Source organism: Fringilla coelebs (assembly GCF_963513975.1).
Source record: "Fringilla coelebs genome assembly, chromosome: 21".
In the NCBI taxonomy this organism is placed as follows: domain Eukaryota; kingdom Metazoa; phylum Chordata; class Aves; order Passeriformes; family Fringillidae; genus Fringilla; species Fringilla coelebs.
In genome coordinates, this window is record NC_140047.1 from 3,079,739 (window position 1) to 3,105,490 (window position 25,752).

General features: G+C 48.8%; 1 protein-coding gene across 7 annotated transcripts in view; it reads left to right on the plus strand.

Annotated features, from left to right (window-relative positions):
• EHMT1 (euchromatic histone lysine methyltransferase 1) overlaps window positions 1–25,752 on the plus strand; it is a gene marked incomplete at its 5' end in the record, with an annotated part of 120,501 nt that overhangs the window by 8,537 nt on the left and 86,212 nt on the right. For 6 of the 7 annotated variants that reach the window (XM_084219397.1, XM_084219404.1, XM_084219406.1 and 3 more), the window contains 2 exons: window positions 11,448–11,530; window positions 12,001–12,113. The exons of the other annotated variant lie outside the window; for it this stretch is intronic. In XM_084219397.1, coding sequence (XP_084075523.1) covers window positions 12,021–12,113 — 93 coding nt within the window. Of the gene's footprint in view, window positions 1–11,447; window positions 11,531–12,000; window positions 12,114–25,752 lie in introns of those variants that run through there. 7 annotated transcript variants of the gene reach the window in all.

Below are 25,752 nucleotides of genomic sequence, written 5' to 3' on the forward strand. Positions count from 1 at the left end.
TGGAGGTGTAAAGCAGAGAAGATTTGTATTTGGGAGTTGAAAGCATTAACAATGGGCTGGGAGCTGGTTTGTGTGGTTCCGTGTAGGATCCTGCCAGTTTGCACATAAACCTCCAGATTTTGAGAATTTAAAACATGAGTCTGAATATTTTATTAATTGAAGAGTATTATTAATATTTGATGGCTTAAATCAACACCCAGAAGGCTCTGCAGAAAGCACCACTGCTGAACTGGTAACCAAGACATGAGGTGCTTTTAATTGCAAACTTGTTTGTAATGGCTTTTGTTTTAAATGTTAAGGGTCTTTGAATCCCATACATTTGAAATCCCTTTGTTCTTTGGATTAGGAAGGGTGTCTTTTAGTTTTGCTGGGCTGGATTCAGATTGGTGCTTTAATGCCTTCTTAATATGCAAAGGTGATTGTTTGTAAGGTGTCCTGTCGGGCCTGGAGGTGACATCTGGAATATTTAATCGTTTTTGCCACACTCTGAGGACAAGCAAGGACTGTTCCTTTAAAGATGGCCCTCGGATGAGCTGGAATATTTCCTCTTGCTGTAGCGCCAGCTCCTGTAGCTCCGGGAGCACGTGTGGAGAGGTGAGGTGAAGGTCCTGCCTGTCCTTTAATGACATCCCCCTGCAGCAGGGAGATGCCACCAGTGAGCAGACAGACAAACTGCAGCTCTGTCTGCTTTGAATTTGGGAATTCACAGCGCCAGGAGCTGCCGGCGTGCAGCGTTGGGAAAGGCCAGCGAGGGGGGATCATATTCTGTCTTTTATTTCCACTCTGGTTTCTAGGAGCTGCAGGTTGTATTTCTCATGGGTTTTTTTCAAGATTTTTAAAAGATTTCTGCCACACACAGTGAACTTCATGCCTATCTCGCACTTCTTCTGGGTTTTTATTGTGAGTTTTGTTGTTTCCTTCCCTGTAGAATGTGCCCTTTGTGCTGGTGATCTGGTTATGTTCTTGTGTTTCTAGGAGTTTGCCTTTGATAAGAGCACGTTGGTATTAATCATTTATGGCTTTTATTAAAACCTTATTGGTCTGATGTTTTCTCAGCCTTCCAGACTGCCCTCACAGAGGCTGCTTTATAGACATCATTTATCTCCTGCCCCTGGCTGACAGCAGCCCCAAATTTTCCCTCCTCCTGCAGATGCTTTGTGCAGGGAGGACGTGCACGTTGTGTGGCTGTTGCTGCTGGGATTGTGGCTCGTGTGTGGGCTGGAATTGGGGTTTGAGGCTGTGTCAGTGACGTGGGACACAGGGATTGTCCCCATCCCCGTCCCCATCCCCATCCCCGTCCCCATCCCCAGGCAGCGTGTGGCTCCGGTACCGACCCGGTGTGACCCCAGGGCTGTGCAAGAGGAGGAGAAGGGCAGGAGGTGATGAGGAATGAGGCTCATCTGTCAGGTCTGGGCCTTGGCCAGTGCTGGCAAGTTTCACCAGCCAAGTTTCACTTGCCTTTCTCCACCGGGCCTTTGTTCCCAGCCACGCTTCCCATGAAAGGCAGGAGTGGCTGCTGCTCCATTGGCTGCAGGAAGCCTCCTCCCCACACTGCACAGCCCTGCCGGGGATGAGCCCCAGGGCTGCCTTGGGGCTGGGAGCCCCGGGCTGGCACTCGTGGGGTGCCCAAGCTGCCTGCTGGGACAGGGAGGAGAACCAGCTGGGAGGGGGGATTCCATTGTCTGCCTTGGGATGAGCCTCAGCACCCTGTGCCTCTTTAGGCTGGGCACACCCTAAGGAATTGGCTTGGATATTCCCAGTGAGCTCCCAGGAACAGGGAGGTTTGGGCTGGTGCCCCCCACTCGTGACCCAGCAGCTCGAGGCCGGCGTGAGCAGAGCTGCAGAATTTGCAGATGTGGCCAAAGAGCTGCAGGAGGAGGAGGAGGAGGAGGAGGAGGAGGAGGCCCCGTGTCTGTGTGTGTTTATACTCTGCAAGCCCAGGGATAGCCAAAACTCTTCTTTAAATGACCAAAACTCCTCAAGTGGAAGTTGGTGTGGGGTTGCCAGGAGTAACTCCTGATGCAAGTGCCTGCTCTGAAGAGAGATGTGAACGTTTCCCGGTGTGTCCTGGTGACTCAGAGCCCTCCCTGCCCCATGGTGATGCTGATGCAGTTGCTGATCCCTGCCAAAGCAAGCAGTCCACACAAGGAGATCAGACAGCACTCCCTGCCCCCCTGCTGGGTGCTCGTTAACATTTCCTTGCCGATGTATTATTAATTAAGCTAATTTTTATTGCCCTGGAAGTGTGGAGGGTGCTTTGCAAGCTCAGAGCTTGTGTGCCAGGGTTCCTGCAGCATGATCCCATGTGCAAAATGAGGCTTGGACTGTGTGGTTGAGTGCTGAGGAAAGGTAAATCTATGGGTTTGGCTTTCTTTTTTCTCCCTTAGCAGCTGCCTGGCTTCATGTCTGGGGCTGGTGAGTGTGGAGCTGTCTGAGCAGAGGGCTGAGGAAATGCTGTCTGTGCAGAATTAGTGCAGACAGACAATAGGACTTAAGTGCAAGCAGAGTTTGCAGCATTGACCCTCCATAAGACAGATTACCCAGACTGGAGTGTTATATTAAAAAGAGTTTTGGGACCTGATCCAAACCTACAGAAGTCAGGGAGGGATTTGCCATCAGCTGCAGTGAGAGCAGCCTCCCTGCAGTGTACCCAGGCAGTGGGGCAGGCAGCAGCTTCAACAAAAGAAGTTAAAAGAAGTGTCCAGGCAAGGCTGGTTGAGGTTTTGCTGCCTGTGGTGCTTTTGCCAGCTGTAAAACAGAGGTAATTTTCCCCCAAAGTTCAAAGGCCTGACTTGGTGTTGGAAGCCTTTAACTGGAATTGTTGAAGAAGTGCTGAATGTTAATTTTTAAATGTAGAGATTATCTTCATTAGGTAAGAGATGGTGAGTTACATAACAGTCACTATTTTATGTGCTCTGGTTTTTGGCTTTATTCCTTGACATCATGGCCAGGCCTGATGAAGGGAATAGAAAACTTCCAGAAGCACTTTGTAAATGATGAACTATTTGTGATCAAAGCCAGTGGGACTCTGAAGGTCCAGCTCCTCATCTCTGGACTTGTGATAGCAGCCTTGGATTCACCTTGAAAATGGGACCTGTGATCTTTCATATGTTCTTATTTTGTTCTTAAATTAGGCTAATGCATCCTGTTCCAACTGATGCAATTATTAACAAACCTGGGCAATTATGACATCTATTGTACAGACATTCTGTGCTCCTTGCTAGGAAAAAGACACTTTTAATAAACAAATCCACTTTGACAACCTGTCAAGGACTTTTCTAAAGCAAAATGGAAAGAGTCACCTCAGTGATCTTTCTTTTCTGTTCTGTTGTGTTTGGGTTTTTTACCTGGTCTTGCAAGAGCACAGCAGCTGCAGCTGGAGGTTCAGGCCTGGTTTCAGAGGGGCAGGGGAGTGCAGGAAAGCAGGGAGGGGATCCCAAGGGCTGGATCCCCCCACCAGCATCCCCTGTCCTGCTGTGTCCCAGTGCAGGATGCTCCCAGCCACAGGCTGCATCTGGCCTTGCAGAAACCCTGGGAAAAGCTCTGCTCTCTTGGTTGGTTCAGCTGTTTTACTTTTTAATTTTTTTTTTGAATGAGAAAAAGCCCTGAATGTTTTGGCATAAATTCTCAGTGCTTTGTTTTATTCCACATGTGACAAACTGATGTGGTTTCTCAGCCTGGGTAGGATCCACTCCATCGTGGGCTGCCACCAGGAGTTCAAGGCAGATCTTAAATCCTACTTAAACCTCCCTCTCCAGCAGATCAGCTTTGTTTGGCTCTGGACACAGGAGTGGGAAGGAGTCTGTTATATTCAGTACTAGAAGTTAAATTGCATGGAAGGAAAATCAGCCAGGATTGTTTTCTCTCAGCATTATCAGAACTGTGCGAAGGTTTGGCCAATGCAGGGTTGTGTAACTGGAAATATCCCTGTGTGTCACATCAGCAGGGGAGGAAAGGAGGAGGAAAGAGAGGGTTTCCTGCCTCTGCCAGACATTCCCTGCTCCTGGGTGTCCCAACAGATTGTTCTTCCCTTGCTGCCTGGGGACTGAGATACACAGCCCACCTCTGCAAGGGAATTCCCAGGAAAATGGGCAACCACAGAACCACTGGATCAGTCAGGCTGGAAGGACCACAGTGGCTCATCAGGGCCAATTCTTTCTGTGGGAATACTTGAATCAAAATGATTGTTAATCTCCTTGTGAGTTGAGCAGTGAGTTTTCCCAAGCTGAGTTTTAGAGTTAATCCCCTGTAGCCACTGCCATTATCTGGGTGCCGTGTCTCCTCCTCTGAGCTCCCCAGCTGTGCTGTGGCACTGGGCACATCTGTCCCTGCCCACAGGAGGCTGTATCACCTCCCTGCCTGCTGGGCTGGACAGCTTCTGGGGGGAGCAGTTAACATCTCTATCTTTTCTAGTGCATCCTCTGAGCTGCTGATGTGACTGCAGTAGCCTCTCCAGGGATATGGTGTCCAAAATCAGATTAAAACCCCTTCCTTGCCCTGACAGCCCCCAGGGGTGTGCTGAGGGATCTCCCTGTGGTGTGGGTTCTTTATATGAACACAGTTCCATGGTCCAGGGCAGACCCAAAGCAGGAGGAAGAGGAGCAGGGCAGAGCTGAGGGCTCTGCTCTGGAATTACCCAACGAGGCCAGACTGGTGGGTTTGGGACTTGCAAACATTAATGCATCAGAGCAGTGATTACTAATTATGACAGTAATTCTGTTCCAGAGCAGTCAGCCCTGCAGGGAGAGCTGTTTGTGGGGACACAGTGGCACAGACATGGGGCAGGCTGCAGGTCCAGGCCCTGGCTGTGTGGGCAGCTGTGAGCCTTGCCTCCATCCAGGAACGCTGCCTCGGAATGCTGCGTGGGTGGCTTGCACGGCTTGAACGTGGCTGCAGTTTTTGCTGGCAAAATTAGCCTTCCTGAGTGAAGTGAGCTGCTTCCATGGCATAAAGATCATTTTGGATGGGCTCCTGGGCTCCTCCCAGCCCTCCTCAGCAGAGCAGGAAGAAGCAGATGTGACGTGTTTTCCCCTCAGTTGCAGGTTTTATCCATTGGATTTGTAGAAATAGTTGACAGGAGGATCATGGCAGCTCCTTTGCATGCTGAAAGCAATGACTATTAATGAAGATTGTGTTTGTATAATGATGATACCCAGGTTGAAGCTCTTTGTGGGAAGTTTTGGGGCACAGCCACGTTGGTATCAGCACATTCAGGCAGGAGAGCATTTCTGTTGGTCTAACTTTGACCTGTCTCAACAGAACTGTCATGTACAGAGGTGCCTTTATCAGGAATGGCTAAAAAGATGCCAAAATTGTGGTTGGACCAGTCTGCAGGTCCTTGGATTAATTTACTTCTTTTTTTACATTATACAGTTCCAGCATTTGTCATTCTGTCTGTTTGAATTTTTGTATTTTTCTGTGGCTTTTGTTGTAAGAGTCAAATGGGGAAGAAGCTATTTTGGAATTAGGAAGCTGGGCTGGAGGTGCCAGTTGAGGTGAGGCTGGAGCACATCCCAGTGCGTGCCATGGGCAAGGTGCATTGCTGAGCAGAGCTCAGAGGGGACAGAGATTGCCCAGAGCTGTGAGCAGGCACGAGGAGGTCCCTGAGCAGTGGCACTGGGTGGTTTGGGAGGTCACAGTCACAGCCATGCATAGCAGGGCCTTGGGTCAGGTTGCAGCAAACCCTTCAGGTTTCCTCAGGTTTGGAGTTTCCCTGAGCAACCTTGGCCCTGTGTTCCTAGGAACAGGCAGGTTCTGCTGCTGGGATCTTCGCAGCTTAGGTGACTTCCCCACCTCTGAATTTTAATCCAGGGAGAGGAATAAATACTGTTTATCCTCTTTGCTGCCTGGTCTGTAACCTGTGCAGGTGGTCACAAGGAGCTGAGGCCAGCTCTGAGCCTGGCTTTGAGCTTCACTTCCCTGGAGCTGGTCCTGCCTTTGCTCATTTTCATAATCCACCCTGAGGATTTTTGTGTCTTCATCAGCTTCATTGATTAAGGATTTGCTTAAGCTTTGAAAAAAAATTTTTTTTTTTGCTTTTACACTTCGAGCCAGACACCTTCAGGACTTCTCCTGCTGCTGCTTAGTTGGTGTGAGTGCTTTATGTGACTCCTGCAAGGGCTCCCTTTCCTCTCAGAGCCTTCTGGAAGCTATTGACAGAGCCAGGGTTAAAGCCACAGGTGCAGGTGACAAGACCAGCAGGCACAGAGGGACAGTGTTACATAGCAAAGGTTGCCTTTAAACTGTGTTTTTATCATGAGCTGCACATCAGAGTGAGCCAGCTCCTTGTGACCAGTGTGGTGCAAAGGAATCCAAGTGTGTGTGGAGGATCTTCTGAGCTCTTGCAAAGTTCTCCAGGGTTAGGAGAGGGCTGCAGACAGCCTGATGTAGCACACACCACCCTCCAAGGATGGATTTTGGCACTGGGTTGCCATCACACAGCAGCCTGGTGTTTGCTGTCTGTCCCTGCCCAGCTCCAGGGGTGACAGTTCCAGCCAGGACACTCTCCACACATCTGGGGTGCAGTGTCCCTGTGCTGAACGTGCCAGGAGGGACAAAGGGGATCCCTGAATCACTCTGCTTTGAGGATTATTTCCTAAGGCATCCATGTTCCTTCCAGCAAGGGCCCCTTTGCTAAACCCTGCAAGGTGCAGTGGGATCCCATGGTCTCAGTGAGCTTCTGCAATGTCACCTAACTTGGATTTGTCCAGCGAGAGGAATTCTGACCATGTTTCCTGCTGCAAGGACAACCTGCTGGACATTCAAGCAGGGATTTACCCTGCCTTTACAGGAAAATATGTCCCTAATTCCTACAAAGTCAGCTGGGAATGGCAGCCTGGTGCTGGGCATGGAAGGATGGATCACAGAGAGAAGCAGGGCTCTGGTCAGTCATGGGGCTCCTGATGAGAAGCAGACATGGGGCTGAGCTGCTGCAATTCCTTACTGGGATGATCTACTTGCTGAATTATCATTGTGCCCAGCAGAGGATGGGAGATGGCAGTTCCCTGCTCTGAGGGAGGTCTCCTGCTCCCATTTTACATTGTTACTGTCTCCTTGATCACATCCTCCGTGGGGCTGTGGAGTCCTTTTGTTCTCTGCTCTACTTTCCAGCATTTTTTGTTGCTCTAGCAACACTTCCAGCCCCAAAGCAGCGGGATCCTGGTGCTAACACAATGCTGCATTTGAAAGAAGGAAGCAGAGCACGACAGGTGATCTCCAGCTTTTGTATGGAATGGCTGTGCCTCGAGATGGGAGGATGAATGGCAGGTTGTGATATCTTATTGTCTTGCAACTGGCATTGCTTTTGTCATAAAAGGTGAGAAACAGTTTTGTGTTCCTGCCACAGCTGTGGTTTGTAAAGTTGCTGTATTGTTTTCCTTGTGTGGTTAGGTCAGCCCTGGTTGGAGGGGGGCTGTGGGAGCCAGGCCCATGGCAGGCAGCTCCTTCCTGGGCAAATAAAGAACGTTTTCCATGCCCAGCAACTCCAGCAGCTTTGCAGGCTCCTCCCCAGAGCTGGGCTGCCCCTGGCCTGTCCTTACAGCCTGGATCCACTGACCTGCTGGCCACCTGCACTTCTGGAGGGGGAAGGAGAAGGGTCTGTATTTATATCAGAAAACTGAGGTGTTGGGTGAAAATCTTTCCTGCAAAACTCAGGAGCCTCTGGTGCTCTGCAGTGCGGTTTGTGGGATCCTGTCAGCTGCTCTGGCATTTTGTAGCTTCTCTATATATGGTGAGAGTGATACAGGAAGATGCATTTAACACCTTTTTTTTTCCTCCTGAGTGCTCTCCCATGCTTTGCCACGCTGCTGCAGACAAGGCTGGCAGTGTCAAAGCCACCTGTAGGTGCTCTGTGGGTAAGAAGAGAAGAAATCTTTTTGAGATTTTGGGCACAGCTTCCCACCAGCTTCCTGCTGGCCCAGCCACTATTGCAAGGACCCCAGTGCACCCTGTGCAGATGGAATTGAAAACCTCAGTAGGCTCCTCAAGAAGTCTGTCCCAGCTGCCAAGTGCAGTTGAAATAATCCATTATCTGCTGCCTTTCACCCAAGCTTCCCTCCCAGACCACTGAAAAGTGTTGAAGACTGTGGATATTTAGAATCTATCCTCTGATACCTGAATTTTGTGGCAAGTGAAATGTGAAGAGTGAGTACCAGCTATGGGATTGACCTTGTCTCCAGTGGGTCATCCCTTTTTATTTAGATATTAGGCTCAAAATCTTGTTTTTTCGAGCTGGTATGATTGCAAATACTCTGTCTGCAAGATTTGATCATCATTATACAAACACTCCCCTGCCTGGGACCAATGGTAGGATATTCCCAAGTCATTCCTTTTCCTCTCTTGGACACTTTGCACTTTTTGGGCCTCTGGCATCCAGCCTAGATGGGGTCACTGTGGTGTGGTGGTGGAGCTGCCCCAAATCTGGGACATTTCTGTAGCACTGAAAGCCTCACAGGCTCCAAGGGGCTTGGATTTACAGTGCTTGGGCAGCTTTTGGGTGTCTTGGTTACATCCTCCTGTGCCCCTGGTGAACTCCTGATGTGTAGGACAGAGCATCCTGCAGGCCAGCACCCTCCTCAGCAGCACCAGCAGGATTATTGAGGTGTTGCTGTTCTTTTGGTACTTTTGGGCTGTTGCCATGACTTGTGCAAGAACCCATGGACAAATAGGGAAGTTTCTAGAGTCTCCAGAACTAGGTAGAAGGTTGTGTTTGCCCTTGCAGTGATGGATAGATGGATAGATGGATAGATGGATAGATAGATAGATAGATAGATAGATAGATAGATAGATAGATAGATAGATATTGTCATTGCACTGGGCTGGCATTCCAGCTGCATGCTCAGTCTTCTGCAAATTAAATGGGCAATTTTTATCTCTTTTCATGTAGATGAGTCTGTAAAGGGAGTCTGCACTGAGAGCATGAAATGCCTCCCTGAATTTTCAGCTGGTTTTCTTTGTTGCAGTGGTGGCACTGCTGGGTTTAAAGCGTCACCTCTGGGTCACACTGAAATGCTCAAGAGGAGCCTTTGGCTCCTGTGCTTGTCTCATGTTTAGGCCATGAAAAAGCAAGGAAGTGCATTTCCTGGGATGAAATGATTAATTGTACACCCAGGGTACAGAGGTCACAGCAGGGGGATAAGAGAGGTGCCACTAATTTGCTGTCTTGGGGGTGTTGAAGACGTTTTTGTTGGGGTTTGAGGCTCCTGGTGAGCAGCAAGGTGTGTCCCAGGCACTGGGGAGTGTTTTGGGAAGGCTGCTTTTCCCCTGCAAGTCATTGTTTGAAGGAGAAGTGTTTTGCTTCCTCTTCTCCCTCTCATCATCTTCATCCAGCTGCCACTCATGCTACTCCTGAGAGGTGAGGAGTGTCAGGGGTGGATTTCAGCATATCACCTTCTATCTCCCGGACTGTAAATTAGTGATAGCCACCACACTGTTCTGCAGGAATCCCCCTGACCTGCCTGCTCTTCCAGCCAGTTTGAAGGCTGGGTGGGTTTTTAAATGATGATATTTTAAAATTTGAGAACAGCTTTGATTTATTGACCTGCTGCCTCCACAAATCGAGCTGTCTGGGCTGGCATCTGCAGATAAGAGGCTGTCGAGTAATTGCTTATTATTGACTGATTGCCAGCTTGGGCTGTTTGCTTGCAGAAGAATCAATAGTAGTCAATCTTCAAAGTCTAAACTCTCAGGGAGTATGACTGGTTTCCAAATGAGGAATGACAGGTCAGGATAACTCCATAGCTGCTATCCCACCTTCACGTGGGGGTGTAATCCTGCCGTGGAGGAGGAAGCGCGGGACTCGATCTTCCTCCGTCGAGGCTTTTTCACCTCTGCCTTCTCCAAAGTCTGGGGTTTTCTTTGCTGGGGTTTTCAGGGTCAGATCCCACCTGGCTCCAGACCTTCCCTGGAGGAGCTGGGGCAGGCTCAGCAGCACCTGAGATCCGTGGGAGGTGAGGGGAGGATGAAGTGCAGCCATCAGTCTTTAAGTCCCCAAAGGATGGAGCAGGGAGGGGTGGCTGAGCAGCCTGTGCTCTGACACATCCAAACCAACCAGTTTGGATGCTTTATAAATAAAACAAAGCCTCTATTTTAATGCATGGTAACAGAGATTCCCTTTCTGGGGGTGATTCTATTTAGGTGGCAACAGAGCAAAATATCCAGTGTCACCATAGGTTTTATCATTTCTTGCAGGGACGGTCGCTATGGTGAGCGAGCATTGTCAAACGCAGCCATAGCCCTTCTTTAACACTCTCCTGCCATCCTGCCTGTTTGTGGATTCACTTGTAGGGCTTAAAACATGAAAGGGGCTTCATGGCATCAAAGACACTCAAGACTTTTCGGAAAATAAGTACATGCTTAGGTGGTTGTAATGGCTGGGGTGAAGCCTGGCGCTGGATCTGGGAAGTGATCTCAGACCTTGGGCTGCAGCCCCCTCTGGGTTTTCTCCCCTTGGGCTCAGAGGTTGTGATTTTCCCTGGACTCAGGGGTTGCAGTCTGGTTTCTGCATGTCCTAGACTCAAGCTGGGTTGAAAATTTGAAATAAGAGCCTTTGGGGGGAGGGGGAGGCTTGGATCTCTTTCAGCTACAAAGAGCAATTAAGCAACAGGACATAAAATAGATAAATGGGAAGGGGAAGGGCAGAACCCTGGAATATGAGAAGATGAAAATGGAAGAAACTATTTCTGCAGTGTATTTGTCCTTAATGTTGGAGCTTTATTTTCACCAGGAAGGCTTTGAATTGAAGGTCATCCTTTGAGGTGAGGGAGAAATATCTCAAATAGAGCAGTTTAATCTACAGTGGTCTAGGAGAGAATGGACAAGATTACTTGAACAGCCTTGTTTAGACACTGGATTTGTTGTCTACCAGCAAATCCTCATTTGCATGGGTCCTTAATCTGTGGAGTTAAATGTGTCTCAGGATCTGTTACCAACTGCGATGCAGAGTTGAGAACTAGATTTTTAAAGCTGTTCCTTTTTATTTGAATGTTTCCCCTCCCCTCCCCCTCCCTGCACCCCAAATTATCTTCCTGATTTTTTCTGAAAAGCAAAGATGAGCCAACAAGTGATGCACAAGGAAAAATGTGCCAGTGAGAAGAAGCTATTTTTGACTCCAGATTCAGTGGGTGAACTGTCCACCAGGCTGTAGAGAAAAGCCAAGGTCAGACATTTCAAACGGTGTCGCAGGGAAACCACCGCCCCCCTCCTTCCTGAAAGGGGCCATGGACCTGAAATCTTTCAACCTCCTTGGAGCTGGAGGCTTGGCCAGAGCTCCTTTGTGGAGCCCTGGGAAGGGCTTTAGCCCTTGGTTTGGGGGCTGCTCGCTCTGCCTGGAGCCCTGAAATGGCATTTCCTCATGTGTGCAGCAGCCCTCACTCATGAAATGGATGCAAGTGCTGAAAAAGCTCCCGCGTGAGCATGCTCACTGGAAGATTAATCCTTTAGAGGGAGTTGGAGAGTTAAGCTACTGTAATTTCTCTGCAGTTGGCTGCAGTAAACAACTGCTCTAAAGACACGAGGAAAAAAATTGACGGAGGTATATGGCATTAATGTACATATCTTTTTGTGTTTCTCCTTTCAGGTTGAGGGTTTGAGAAAGGTTTTTTCTCTATGAGCCGGGGAAGAGGGAGCTGTGTAATGATTTTATGGGTGACCTTCATGTTGTGGTTTCTTTTTTTCCTCCAGGCCAAAGTAATCCTATTTCCGTGCAAGGCCATACTGAGGCTCGGGCTGGCTTTCTAGAGCTGGGGTAGAGCACCAGGGTGGCTTCGTGTTGAGTGAAATGATTAGAGGAGGTGAGGCCTTGCTGCTGGTTGAGCTGTGTTGGCAGAAGGGAGCTGCAAACACCTCGTCCTGTTTAGTTGTGAGCAGAACCCAGTGGGACTCGATCTATCATGCTTCTGTTGGGAAGAAAATGTGTGACAGGATTAGCTTTGCCTACAGAAGACTAGTCTTTTGCTTTTGATTATTATTATTATTTTGCTCCCCCTCCTCCCCATGCCTCAGGAGCTGCAATCCCGTGTCAGATGGGGGAAGGAAAACAATCCTTGAGCTATTTTGGCTTTGCTTTGAAGGCTGATGACTCTCGGCGTGTTGAGGAGGGATGCCTTGGCAGCCAGGTAAGTGTTGCAGGCACAGGGGTTGTGTCAAGGTGGAAATGAGCCCCTTCCTCCCCAATCCCTGCTTTGTGGGGGCATCCCAGAGGAAGGGAAACCTCGGATGGTTCCTAATGAGCGAAGAGTGTTTTCCCTACTCGCCTCCAGAAGCGTGGGTGAAGGAGGATGTGATTTACCATCCCTGGAGCTTTTATCAGCTTCCTCTGATCGCAGCACAAGCCATGGAGGGCCAACCTGGGGCTCCCAGGACATCAAGCAGAAAAGCCTGGGTGGCTTGATTTTTGTCAGGCTGCTGGAGCTGCTCGAGTCAGCGCTCCCTGACCACGGCTGGTGTCTTTAGCTCTTACAAGGATCGCTGTAATCCTTGGGGATGGTGAGGAAATGGAGGTGATCTGTCAGCAAAACCTGCCTGGCGTGGGGGCGGGGGTGGGGCAGGGCATTGTTCTGTTCTCTACCTGGCCGGGGTGAGTGGGAGCTGGAGGGGCTGGAGGTCACCCCTGGGCGTCCCCCAGGACTTGTGTGGCTGCAAGGAGGGCACACCCTTCCTCCTTGAGGAGGGGATAATCACGGGTGCAACTGCAGCTCCCGGGCTTGCCTGGCTCTGGGAGCGCTCCTGGTGTGAAATTTATGTCCAACGGCTTTTATTGGAAAATGGCTTCGTGTTTCCTTGGAGTGGTGTGAAGAAGGGAATAATAATTCAATAATTTAGCAAATGTCAGTGGCTCCCACTAGGTTCGTCCTGAGGTTGCTGTCAGCTTCCATGTGATACCCAGGTGGATTCTAACACTGCTGGATGAGTTCAGAAGGGCGATTCTATTACAGACTTGGCTGAGCTCGAGATGCTGCGGATTTGAAGAAAATTTTGCCACCCCAACATTGAGGTTTTTTTGCTTAGTCCCTCCTTTTCCCTTCCTTTCCAGAAGCTCTGGCTAGCACAGACTGTCTGTTCTGTGGATGGTTTTAGGGAACATTGGTGGCTGTGTGCGTAGGGGGAATAATTAGCTACCAAATGCAAATAGATTGTTTCTTGCTGTTTCAAAATCATTGTAATTTCTATTGATGATGGGTTAATTATAACTTCATTTTGATGGGCGTGAGGGAAATGATAGAGATATAGCAATATAAATCTATATAGGGAAGGATGTTGTCAGAATATTGTTTGGGAGATGATTGTGAGAACAAAGACTCGTGTTGTGGAGCACCATGGTTGTGTCAGGATTCAGTGGTGCTGCTTGTTTCTCAGTGGTGGATGAGGATTTTCTCTTTCACGTTTTTAACTGATGCCAGTGATGTATCTGTCACCATGACAAGGGGCTTTAGTTCAGAGAAAAATGATCAAATTCTATTTAAAAACACGTTTGGTGGAGGAACTGGGAAATAGTTTTTTGAAGAAGCCAAGTTGAAAGCAAGAAAGTTATAAGGAAACTGTAAAAATCTGTGATCAGGGTGTAACAAAAATGCAACTTCAGGCTGAGGTGGGTAGGTGGGGGCTGCTTCAGCAGCCCAGGGCCCAAGGTCCTGTGACACCAGGACTGTCCTTGGTCTGGAGTGAGGTGCTGGGCCCTGGCTGTCCCCCAGTGCAGGTCATTGCTGTCCTTCCCTTTTCCAGAGGGTGACTTTAGGGAGCTTGGATCTATCACCTCATTTTTTATTTCACCCTCACTGGGAAGAGTAATCAGGTTTGTCCCTGAAATGGTTTGGACCAGCTTTAAACCTTTTCCTCCTGTTTCCAGTCCCAGAATGGGGAAAAGGCTCAGCAAAGGGACAAAAGTCACACTTTCCTAAGTGCCATGGGTTTTGGCTCCAAGCCAGAGGATCAAGGCCTTCCCCCTCTTCTTGTTTTAGGGCAGAATGGGGGAAATGAGCTATTTTCAGTGGCTGAGGAGAGTCCCCAGCACAGGGCACTGTTCTTCAGCCTTACCAAGCCCGGGGACTTGATGCCTCTGCATCAGAGCAGCTTTTGGGACACCCTCATCCCAGAGCTGCTTCCCTGCTGTGCAGTGCTCCTCTCTTCCAGGGAGACATTCAGCTCCTTTCCAGCAAGCCCTGGAACTGGTCAGTCTGGAAGGGAAACAGTAGCTACAACCAAATCTAATTTCAGTTTGTGGCTTTGTTCTTGGGCTTTGCCAGAGGGGTCTTCAGGTCCCCTCTCTCTCCTTGCCAACCCTGAGCACTCTGGTGTGGCTGAGCTGAGGGACATCCCTCATCCCAGGGAGCTGTGTCCTGTGCAGGGTGTTGGATTTGCAGGGCATGCAGGGCAGGGACTCCTGGATGCTTCCTTTGAGATGGGTGACTTGGACCTTGCAGGAGGATTCATTGCTTAAATTTGCACATTCCTGTCTTTAGATTTGTGTGAAAAATTCTGCCTGTGTGGCCAGTTTTGTCTCTTTCTCCACCAGCCCAGCTTTGTTCAATGGAGGAACTGAAACCTGAATTTGGGACTCGCTCACCTTTTTGGTATCATATCAGCCCAGGACTGTGTTCAAACCAGAAAGAACAAGATGAATCCTGCAGGTGTATCTGAAAAACCCTCCTGCAGCCTTGGCAATCCCAGGGGGAGAAGGTAACTGCTGGGTAGGCACAGCATGCAGGTCCCAGTCTCTAATAACCAAATGGTGACCACTTCAAAGCCTGGTGGCTTTGCTTCTCTCCCTTCTAACTGCTTCAGCCAGCCTGGACTCAACTGGCAATGCCTTTTAGAGCAGATATTATGACAGGAGCCCTGTAATTATTTGCTGTGGTGAATCCTCTCTGGGATGATGCTGTGTGGGAGGGTTTGCTGTCACGCACAGCATTTCTCCACCTTCAGAGGAGTTTTACCTCCTGCTCTTCTGCCTTCCTGGCCATTTTGAAATCAAATTTATGGCTGAAGTTTGGCTTCCTTAACACCCTGGGCTCTGTCCTTGCTGCTGCATCCTTGTTTTGTGTCCTTTGGCAGTGCTGTCCCTGCCCAAAGGCTCCTGAGTGAAGCAGGGAAGGGTCTTGGAGCATCCTTGGAGCTGATGGGGCCCTGCATGGAGAGGAGACCTGAGGAAGCCTGAAAGCACCAGCTGGCAAAGGGGACCCCTTACCCCCCTTTTTCCCTGAGGATTAGTGAGTGAAGTTACAGACCCAGGGGAAGGAGCTGTGATTTTTAACCCAGATGTGGAATTATAGAAGAACTCCATTCCTGTGGTGGATGGGGTTTAATGCATTGAGCAGCACAGAGGACATCCAGGGTTCTGAGGGTGAGAGAAGCAGTGCAAGGGGTACCTCATGCTGGGGAAAATATGGGTGTGGGAAGGGAAAGATGGAAGAAAGGTCCTGCTCTGAGGATCTGCAGGGGAGAGGTGGAGTTGAACAGCTGGGAGAGAGCAGAGAGGCAGGAGACAGGGCTGTAGGGAGAGATCTGGGATGGATGGATGGATGGATGGATGGATGGATGGATGGATGGATGGATGGATGGATGGGGTTTGAAGGTGGTGGTGAAGTGCTTTGGTGGCTCCTAAAAACCCAAGAAGGCAGAAGAAGGGAGAGGAAACAAACTGCAGGGGATTCTCCAGGAGCTGCCTGGTCTGTGACCTACTTGCTGCCACAGTGCAGCTGGAGGAGAAGCAGAGGAAATGGGGAATGGTTGTTCCCTGTGGGAAGCACAGGCTGCTGGGATGTGCAGGAACTCTTCCTTCAGCTGCTGGGATGTGGCTGTGCCAGGGCACCAGGAGTTTGTGACTGGAGGAAGGACAGGGAGAGTTTGAGCCCTTCCTGCTGGAGGGAGGCAGTGCTGGATCCTGGAACCAGGCTGAGATTTGTGAGCTGCCAGAAACACTCCTGGATGGGCTCCTGGATGCAGGAGATCCTTCCCTTGGGGATGTGGAGCGCTGAAGAACTGTCCTGTGTGGGGACATGGCTCACCCCCACCCCTGGGCTGTGGGGATTATTCACCCCCTGCCTCCTCACAATCCATCACACTGCAAGTCTGCCTTCTCCTGCTTCTGCTCCTTCAGGAGCCCCCACTAACCTGATCATTCTTAATCTGGTGTTATTTTCCAGATCATCAATTTGATTTCTCAGTAGTTCTACAGTCCTTAGTGTTCCTGGGAATCTGTGCCTCCATCTATTATCTCTGTTTCTTTTTGAGGCTGTAGCAACCTTGAACCACACTTTCCATCCTATTTTTATAACTCCTTCTGCTTATTAGAGGAGTCCTCCAGAAAGAGCTCTACAGTTCTTACCAAGATACCCCAAATTTTTCTCAGTAAATAATTTCATCTCTTGCTAATATGAACTTGAAAGCTCTTCTCTTCCATTTGGCCCCTTCTCCCTCTGGGGTTTGGGAGTGAAATACCTTTAGCTTAGTTCATGTATGGAGGTGTACATGCATGTCACAGGGTGTCAGATCCCCCTTTAACCATTAATTGTGGTGCTGCCAAAGGCTGGTGTCCAGTGTGGCTGCTTCAGATTTACCTCTGGTCCAAATGAGATTGGGAAATGGCCTCTGTATCTTTTGGGGGGCTGTTCTGATTTGCTATATTAAATAAATATATAAAGTGGCTCTAAGAGTGAAAGGCCAGCCTTCCTCCTGCTGAAGGCATGGAGGCAGGGATTTGTGAGTCAGCAGTCCAAGGTTAACTCCAAAACTTCTGCACTTCCCTTGCAACCTCCATCCCAGGAAATCATTTCTCTGGAAAGGAAAATGAAAGAAACCTGTCCTCTGTTTTTCAGAAGTTGTGAATTGTGCTCTTGTTTAAGCTGATTATTTTATTTATTCCAATAATCCTCTCTTCCAGAATAAAGGAAAATTAATTGTCTTCCTATTTCCATAATGGTTTGCCCTTCAGACAGTTGCCAGGCAAAGTGCTTAAAACTGAAATGAAAAGATGGTGAATGCTTAAAATCATTGAGCTACTGTAGGAACATGTTTGTATTTAATAGGGTGGTATCACACAGTCCCAGAGTGTTATTTGCTCTGGGTTCTGTAGGATTAGGAGGGTTTTGTTTTGTTTCTTTTTTTTTGTTTCTGCATATGAAAACGGGGTCAAGCCTGCTGTGGTAGATAGTGCAAGTCTTAGGTAGGATTTTGCTAGAGAGATGGACTGCCTGTAGCTGAGACCCTAAAATTATCCAGCATTAATGGGAGAGCTGTCATTGGGCTTGGTTGTGTTTGTCTGCAGGGACAGTGCCTGCAGATGGGCAAGGACTTCCTTCCTTACAGGTGTGATGGGACAGGATTTTCCCTGCTGGAGTTTTTCACTGACACCTACCTGGATCTTGCTTATTTTTAGTTCTGTCTGACTATAAAAAAGTTACCTGATTAATGTGGGAAAATGCTGGAATGTTTCCTTAAAAGGCTCCAAAGTGATGCAATATTCAGTGATGAATCTCAGAGCTAAATGAGTGCCTTGGTGGGTGCGTTGGGTGGGGAAGGGAGTTCTGTGTTTTATCACTCAACACATTTATTTTTCATCCCAGGGCTGCTCTGGGGAAGGTGGTGTGGGAGCACTGCCAGAGCTCCAGCCCCAGGTCAGCATCAGGGCAGTGCTGCATCTCCTCTTTGCTTTCCTCTTTTATCCCAGCAAGCTTTGGGAAATAGGTAAAAAGCTGGAGCCTGGGGATGGTTGTGCTTCCAGTGGGGTTTAGGAGGAGAAAACCCCGGTGTGCCAACCCCAGAGCCTTGTGCAGTGACCAGGGCTTGTTGCTCATGTCCCCACAAGCACATCCAGGTGGGGCTCCAGGGACAGTGGAGGTGGAGCTCATCTCCTGTGGATCCAGGAGGAGCTGCTGGCACCACCACATCTGGGCTTGTTGCTCACCTGGCAGCGTGGCTGCAGGGACGAGGCAGTTCCTGTGTGTCCACACGAGAAACCACCTGGGAATAAATTCCTCCTGTCTCTCCTGTGTTTCCCTCTCCCTTCATGTGAAGCTGCTCTGAAGGAGCAGAGTGTAATCCATCACAGAAGAGAGAAGGGCAGGAGTTAATTGGTTTTCATGATCTCTCCGTAGCACTTAGTCCAGCTAATGGTGAATTGTCGTGTTTGGCTGCTGCCTAATCTCGTAAGGGACCCACTGGGGGAAGGCTGGGCAGGAAGGACCCCTGGCCCCTGGGCACTGACATTAGCTGAGGAGCACATGAGATCATCTGTTGCATTTCCAGCCACTTCTGAGCTGCCATCCCAAGCAGGAGAACAGCAGGGGCATCTCAACACCACCCAGCACTGTGGCTCATCACCTGAGCGTCCCTGAGCACAGGCCAGGGAGCCTCTCCTGCTTAGGGGGAGCTTAGGGAATATAAAAGCAGGTGTGTAACAACCTCCCCAGGTCTCACCTGCTCTGCCCTGCATGCAGCAATCTTTTGTTTTCCTTTAAACATCCTAAACCCAGCAGGAGAATTCATTAACACGAGTCCCCACAGACTTTGATTTTGCCAAACATTGATTTCAAATCACTCTCCCTCCTCTTAATAGGTGAGATCTCTCTCCTCTCCCTGTTCAGACATCTTGGGAAGGTGTAGGAGTGGGCTGCAGCAGAAACCTGCCCAGATTGGTTCATTCTGTAGCTGATAGGGATTGCTTTTTCTTGCTGCTGGTGCCTTTGGCTCGTGCATGGCGTGGAGGACGTTCTCCCAGACAGAAACACCCCTGTGGCCAGCTCCTGTCTGTCAAAAGCTGCTGTTGATTTCAGTATTTTAGGCTCAGTCTCTTCATTCCCAGATGGAGCTGTATTTCCAGCTAGTACACACCCATACAGTTCATTGAGGGAGGTGAAAATGCTCCAATTTACAGCAGTCAGGGCCCTGAGCCGTGGGCAGCTCCCTGTGCACGACGTGGGGAGGGGAGCCTGGATGGAACAGTCACGAACTGCTGGGAAAGAGCTCCATGCACTGCTGGGAAACAGCTCCATGCACTGCTGTAACAGCTCCATGCACTGCTGGGAAACAGCTCCATGCACTGCTGGGAAAGAGCTCCATGCACTGCTGTGAGACAGCTCCATGCACTGCTGTGAGACAGCTCCATGCACTGCTGTAACAGCTCCATGCACTGCTGTAACAGCTCCATGCACTGCTGGGAAAGAGCTCCATGCACTGCTGTAACAGCTCCATGCACTGCTGTAATAGCTCCATGCACTGCTGTGAGACAGCTCCATGCACTGCTGTGAGACAGCTCCATGCACTGCTGTAACAGCTCCATGCACTGCTGTAACAGCTCCATGCACTGCTGTAATAGCTCCATGCACTGCTGTGAAACAGCTCCATGCACTGCTGTAAGAGCTCCATGCACTGCTGTAATAGCTCCATGCACTGCTGTGAGACAGCTCCATGCACTGCTGTAAGAGCTCCATGCACTGCTGTAACAGCTCCATGCACTGCTGTAAGAGCTCCATGCACTGCTGTAAGAGCTCCATGCACTGCTGTAACAGCTCCATGCACTGCTGTAAGAGCTCCATGCACTGCTGTAACAGCTCCATGCACTGCTGTAAGAGCTCCGTGCACTGCTGTAACAGCTCCATGCACTGCTGGGAAACAGCTCCACGCACTGCTGGGAAACAGCTCCATGCACTGCTGGGAAAGAGCTCCATGCACTGCTGTAAGAGCTCCATGCACTGCTGTAAGAGCTCCATGCACTGCTGTAACAGCTCCATGCACTGCTGTAAGAGCTCCGTGCACTGCTGTAACAGCTCCATGCACTGCTGTGGCTGCCAGAAGGGCTTTTGAAATGGCAAAGGTTGGGAAATCGTGGCAGGAAGCACCAGAGGCCCGAGCTGAGCCAGAGGAGGAGCTGCCCCTTCCTAGGGCACGGGCAGGACTGGAAAAGTGGGTGTTCATGGCTTTGTGTTTGCAGGAGCCCTTCCTCGTGCTGCAGGCATGCCATGTGCCAGGCAGGGGCCTGTAGGCCTCTTTCAGATGCTGCAGTTTCACAGATGTAGCCTTTGCTCCTGCTCTTGGATGGCTCTGTGCAGCAGGAGCTGTGCTTGGGACCTGGGGGTTGTTACTGCTCCCAGGAGACAAAACAGCTTTTGAAAATTAATTAACTCTTTTCTAGTCCCCACCACAGTACTGATGATCTTGTCCTTTTGTCTCCTGCTCCTCCCTGAGTGGGTTTTTGCCTTTCCTGGATCTCATCCTGATCCCTTCTTGCAATAATAAATCCTGGACTGGTGCTGAAATGAGGTCTGATGTGCTGCACTGTCCATGGCTGTGCAGGACTGGGAGGAGCTGGCTCATGTTGAACATTTTGTGTTGGCCAAGGGCACCCAGGCTGCCTTTCTCTGTGTCCTGTCTGGCTGAAGGAAGAGAAGTTGATCATATTTGGGCATTGGAAGGGGCTGCCCAGGGCAGTGGTGGAGTCTCCATCCCTGTAAGTGTTCCAAACCCACGTGGATGTGGCACATGGTGAACATGGGGGTGGTTGGACTTGATGATCTTGGAGGTGTTTCCCAGCCTTAATGATTCTGTGATTTTCTCTTGGTGCTGTGGTTAGGATTGATCATTGCACAGCATTTCCATCATCCTGTCCCCTCCCAGCACATCAGGGCAGGGTCACATCTGCACAGGAGGTGGAGTGAAGGGGCTGATGGATCCCCTTGTTACCCAGGAGCCTGGAATTGAGTGTTCAGCACTGGAGGATCACTGTGGGCTCTGCTTTCCATCCTCTGCAGCTCATGGATGAGAAAATCACAGAATGCCAGACTGGTTTGGATTAAAAGGGACCTTAAAGCCCATCCAGTGCCACCCCTGCCCTGGCAGGGACACCTCCCACCATCCCAGGCTGCTCCCAGCCCTGTCCAGCCTGGCCTGGGGCACTGCCAGGGATCCAGGGGCAGCCCCAGCTGTGCCAGGGCCTGCCCACCCTGCCAGGGAACAATTCCCAATTCCCAATATCCCATCCATCCCTGCTCTTTTCAGTCTGGGGCAATCCCCCTTGTCCTGTCACTAAATAATAGAAAAGCTGAGGACCAGGTGTTGGTGGGTGCTCCCTGCTGGTGCAGCTCTCTCAGGAGCCCCTCCTTGTCCTGCCTTTGGCTGGGAACAGCTTCTCCCCTCTGTCCATGGCATGATCTGCTCTCACTGGGGGTTTTTGGCACCTTTGCTGGTATCCCAGGGTGGCAGCTCCATCCTGGTCCTGTGGGGAACTTCAGGAGGAGAGGAATTCACAATCTAGGCTGCATCTGCATTTTTTTTCTCCAAGTTTTGCAAGATCATCACTGTTGTTTGCTCTCAATGCTGTATTGTGCCTCTTCATGGTTGTGGTTTCCTTTGTCTCCTTGCACCTGTAATGTCACAGCGCTGAGCATGAGCTTTAAATATAAAATTTGAGCCATCTGGGAGGTCTGGGACTGGGGGTGGGGAGGAAGGGGAGGAGTTACTTCCAAAAATCTGGTTAAAAATCAAACTGCTGGATTTTGAGTGACAGTTCAGTTGTAGCTGCTTCTCTCTGTTTGCTTTTCCTTGGGATTTGGAAACTCATTTAGGGCCTGGATTCTACAGTAGGAGATGGACACTTAAATTTGTGGTGTTTGCTATTTAGTCTTTCTTTAGAGAGAGATGATATATATTTATATATACACATTTTATATCTGTTTATAATAGTTATTTATATATATATATTTATATATACATTTTATACATCAAATTGACTGAACAAACCCCTCTTACCAAGTCACTGCTGCATTTTGAAGCAGGTGGAAGATTTGCCATGGCTGCAGTGGTGGTTATTGGGCCTTTTGGAGGTTTCCAGGGCTCAAATAAGGGAAAAAAAAAAAAAAAAAAGAAAAGATGATTTAGGTTTAGGGAAACACCATCAACAAAACCCCCCAAAATAAACAAATCTTTATCACATTTCCAATCTTCCATCTCCCCCCAGTTCCAAATGTGCTGTTTAAAGAGTTACAAATGCTTGTTGGCATAGAAACTGCAGAATGGAAGTGAAGCATGCAAATGTAAAAGGAGCCATTCTGCTGAGCAACATGGCCTGAGCCTCTGCAAAGCTGACTGAAATCTTTTACGAGGCAAAGAAAATTGTCCAGATGTTGCTTGAATTATAATGGCACTAAATATTTCAGATTTTCAATTTACATAAATCCAAAGAGGCTTGAAATGTAGGGAATGCAGCTCCATTACCAGTGGGCTTTCTTTTCTTATGAAAGAATTTGTAGTCCAAAAATATTGCTAAAATGTGTTTGGCTCCGAGTAGTGCCAAATCCTCATTAAAACATGTGGATATTTCTGTGGTTTAATCTGTTAGAAATGCATTCAGGATCCAGTTATGTTAAATTAAGCAACAATATTGGCCTGGATGTTGTTTGAAATATTAAATGTGGCAGTCGGAACACCAAGCAAAATGTTTGCACATTTTAATCGCTCGATGAACAATTTTTTTTTTTTTAATATATTTTATTCCAAGGAATGATCAAGAGTGCTTAAAAACTGTCCCTGCTCTTCTCAAGCTGCTTCCCTGCCCCTGCCAGGCCTGTGAGCATCCTGGCTCCTCCATCCCACCATGGCATGGGGATGGGTTTGTGTTGTGCCAGGAGGATGCTGCTCCCTCTGAGCATCCTCCTCACCCCCTCCCACGCTCTGGAGCTTAGGGCCCCACCCCTGCAGCCTCCAAAATCCTTGTTGGAAGTGTAAAAACCCAGCCTGGCCACGGGGTTTGTCATCCCACACTTGCCCTAAGAGGTTTTTCCTGCTGGTGCTTTGCTCTGTTGGGGTTTCCTGAGGATTTCCTAGGACAAAACACCTCTGAACGTGCCTGGCTGCTGGTTGGTTTATCCCTGTGCTGGTGGCTCTGGCAGGATGGAGCCTCTGTGCTCTAAAAGTGCTGTGGCTGGAGGGCTTGGATTGCAAGGACACTTTGGCTTGCTCAGGATTTATTTCCTATTTATTTTCTTTATTATTTATTTAAAAATTTAATTATATTTTAATTTTAATATAAATTTTTTGATTATTTAAAAAATTAATTATAATTTAATTTTTTTTAAATTTCCTATCTATTTCCTATTGATTTTTCCCCCCAGGTTTCTAATTGCCCCATGGTAATGCAGGTTCTTCTCCCTGCTTTAATGCAGCCCTGCCAAGGAGGGAATTTTCAGTTGGGATTGTGGGAGTGGGTGGCACAGAGAGCCATGAAACTCTGCTTGTGCCCTGGGACACGTTCATAATACATGGGATCTAGAAAATATCCCTGTGGGAGGGTTTCTAATGGGACAGGAGGAGCTGTTTGATTTGAAATCTGACACACTGCCAAAGCAATTCTACACTGGTGCTTTGTAACCCTCATTTGGAGTTAAAAACGAGCAGACTGGGCTGTATGGGCAGGTTTGCTAAAGTCTCTGGTTTTGGGGCTTTTTGAATTGCATGGCAGCTTGTGCTGCATCAACACCAGCCCAGAGCAGGATGGTTCTGCCTGTACCTGTGTGTGATTTGAGAGCATTCACACCTCTTTGTTGTCAGACATCAAAAGGGTAGGAGGTTGGTAGGCTCAAAATTCAACCATTTGACTTTCCCTTTTTAGTATTAAGTTCATACTTTTCTGTGGGATAGTTTTGCAGCTTTGTTTTTTTTCTAAAAAAAAAACCCTCCAACCATGAAGTTCAGTGCAATTTTCTTTTTTCTTTTAATTTCAAGCATATGAAAAGTTATATATATATATATAAAGTCAAGCTATATATATATAAAACTATCTGATGATAAATTGGGATGGTTAATGATTCATGATGGAAGAAAGCAAGAGAAAGTAGGAGGGCCAGTGGAATGGGGTCATTGCTGAAAATGTCTTCTGCAAAAGCAAATGGGAGCACTGGGGAGGGCAGGCAGAGCTCCAGAGTGGGGAGGGAACCAGCAGCAATCCCAGATTTGGCTGAGTTTTGTGGGATGCACCATTGGAGGGTCCTGCCAACACTGAGGGGCTGGAGCATGTCCAGGGAAGGGTCTGGATCCCCAGGAGGGGCTGAGGGAGCTGGGCAGGGGCTGAGCCTGGAGCAAAGGAGGCTCAGGGGGATCCTTGTGGCTCTGCACAGCTCCTGACAGGAGGGGACAGCCGGGGATGTGCTCCAGGGAACAGGGACAGGAGGAGAGGGAACGGCTCAGGTTGGGCCAGGGGAGGGTCAGGGTGGGCACCAGGAGGAATTTCCTCATGGAAATGTTTCTTCAGGGTTGCCAAGAATTGGAACAGGCTGCCTTGGAAGTGTTCAAAAACTTGTGTCCCCAAAAACTTGGGGATGTGGATTAGTGGTGGCCTTGACAGGGCTGGGGGAGTGTTGGGACTTGATGGTCTTGGAGGACTTTTCTGACCTTAATGATTCTATGAACTTTGGGGGGTTTGATGAAGCAGTAAAACCTGGGTTTTTTAAAGGGGGGCAGCTGGGGCACTCATTGGGCTGTGGGGAGCAAGGAGAGGTGTCAGTGTCACCCCCTGTTTTACCCACCAGCTTTACTTTTATTATTTGCTGCAAAGGAATCTTTGTCTTTACGTTGGGTTCCTGGTTTTGCTGCACTAATACTTGCTTAACAGTTCATCCTCCATGTGGGATAGGGGCAACTGCTTCAAAACTGAATTTCCTGACAGGATGCAGTATGTGCTTGATAGAGAAGCATCAATAGCTGGGCAGGACATGTTAGGCTAAGCTTGTAGGAAAATGTTAAGTCTGAACTGAAGGCATTTAAGCCTTTTTGCTGCCTGTACCTCGAGGTAAGCAGCAGCAGGGTCCTCATTTTTAAATCTGCCCCAACAGGAGAGTATGAAAGAATTAGAGAGAAAGATGTGGGATGGAGAGAATAAATTAGAAACAGAAGTGTGAGTTAAAAATATGGGAAGAGAGTTTGGAAACACAAGAGGAAACTTTGAACTGTGAGGGACTGGGCATCAGTGCAATGAACAACTGCAAACAGGCAAAACTTCCCCAAAAACCTCTCAAGGGAGGCACTTGGGGATGGAGGTGGGAAGGTGGGAAACAGGTGGGGATGGCAAAGGAGGCAAATGCTGCTGCTTGTGTCTGCAGCGGCTGCAGGAGATTTCCTTTAATTCTCCTCCAGGCCAAGGACTAAAAAGGGATCCAAGGGAGTTCCTTGAGCCCTGCATGGATGGTGGGAAGGACTGACCCTTCCTTTCTCCATGGGCAGCATCTCAGAGAGGCTGGAGAGGACAGGGCTCTACCAGGCTGAGAACCCTGGGTTTGAAGGGGTCCCACAAACCCTGAATGGCTGAAGGGAGAGGAAATGGAGCACAACTGCCTGCATGAAGAACCTGTGTAAGTTGGTGTCCCACACTTGTTTTATGGTTTTGTCACAGTCCCCAGTGCCAGAAGTGTTGTGTTTAGGTGGCTATTCCATCGCTGCAGCCCAGTGTAGACACAACCTCTTTCACCTTGAGAGCCAATTTAAGTTAATTTCCAATTTGATCCTTCCTAACAAATCAAGGTAATATCAATTCACATCCTGTAACCCATCTTCAGGTAGCCCCTTTAGCACAGATGTGGCTTTTGCAGTGAGCACAGAGCCTCCATTTAATTCTCAGTTATGTGGCAAGAAAGAAAAGAGTTGTGCTTGGGTGGATTTTGTGTCATGGTAAGTCTGGAAGGCCCCAAGCTTGGTGGAGTTTGGTTCTTCCTGCAGAATTTGGCTTTCACCTCTAGAAAAACACATGACAAAATATTTGATGAATTTTTCAAT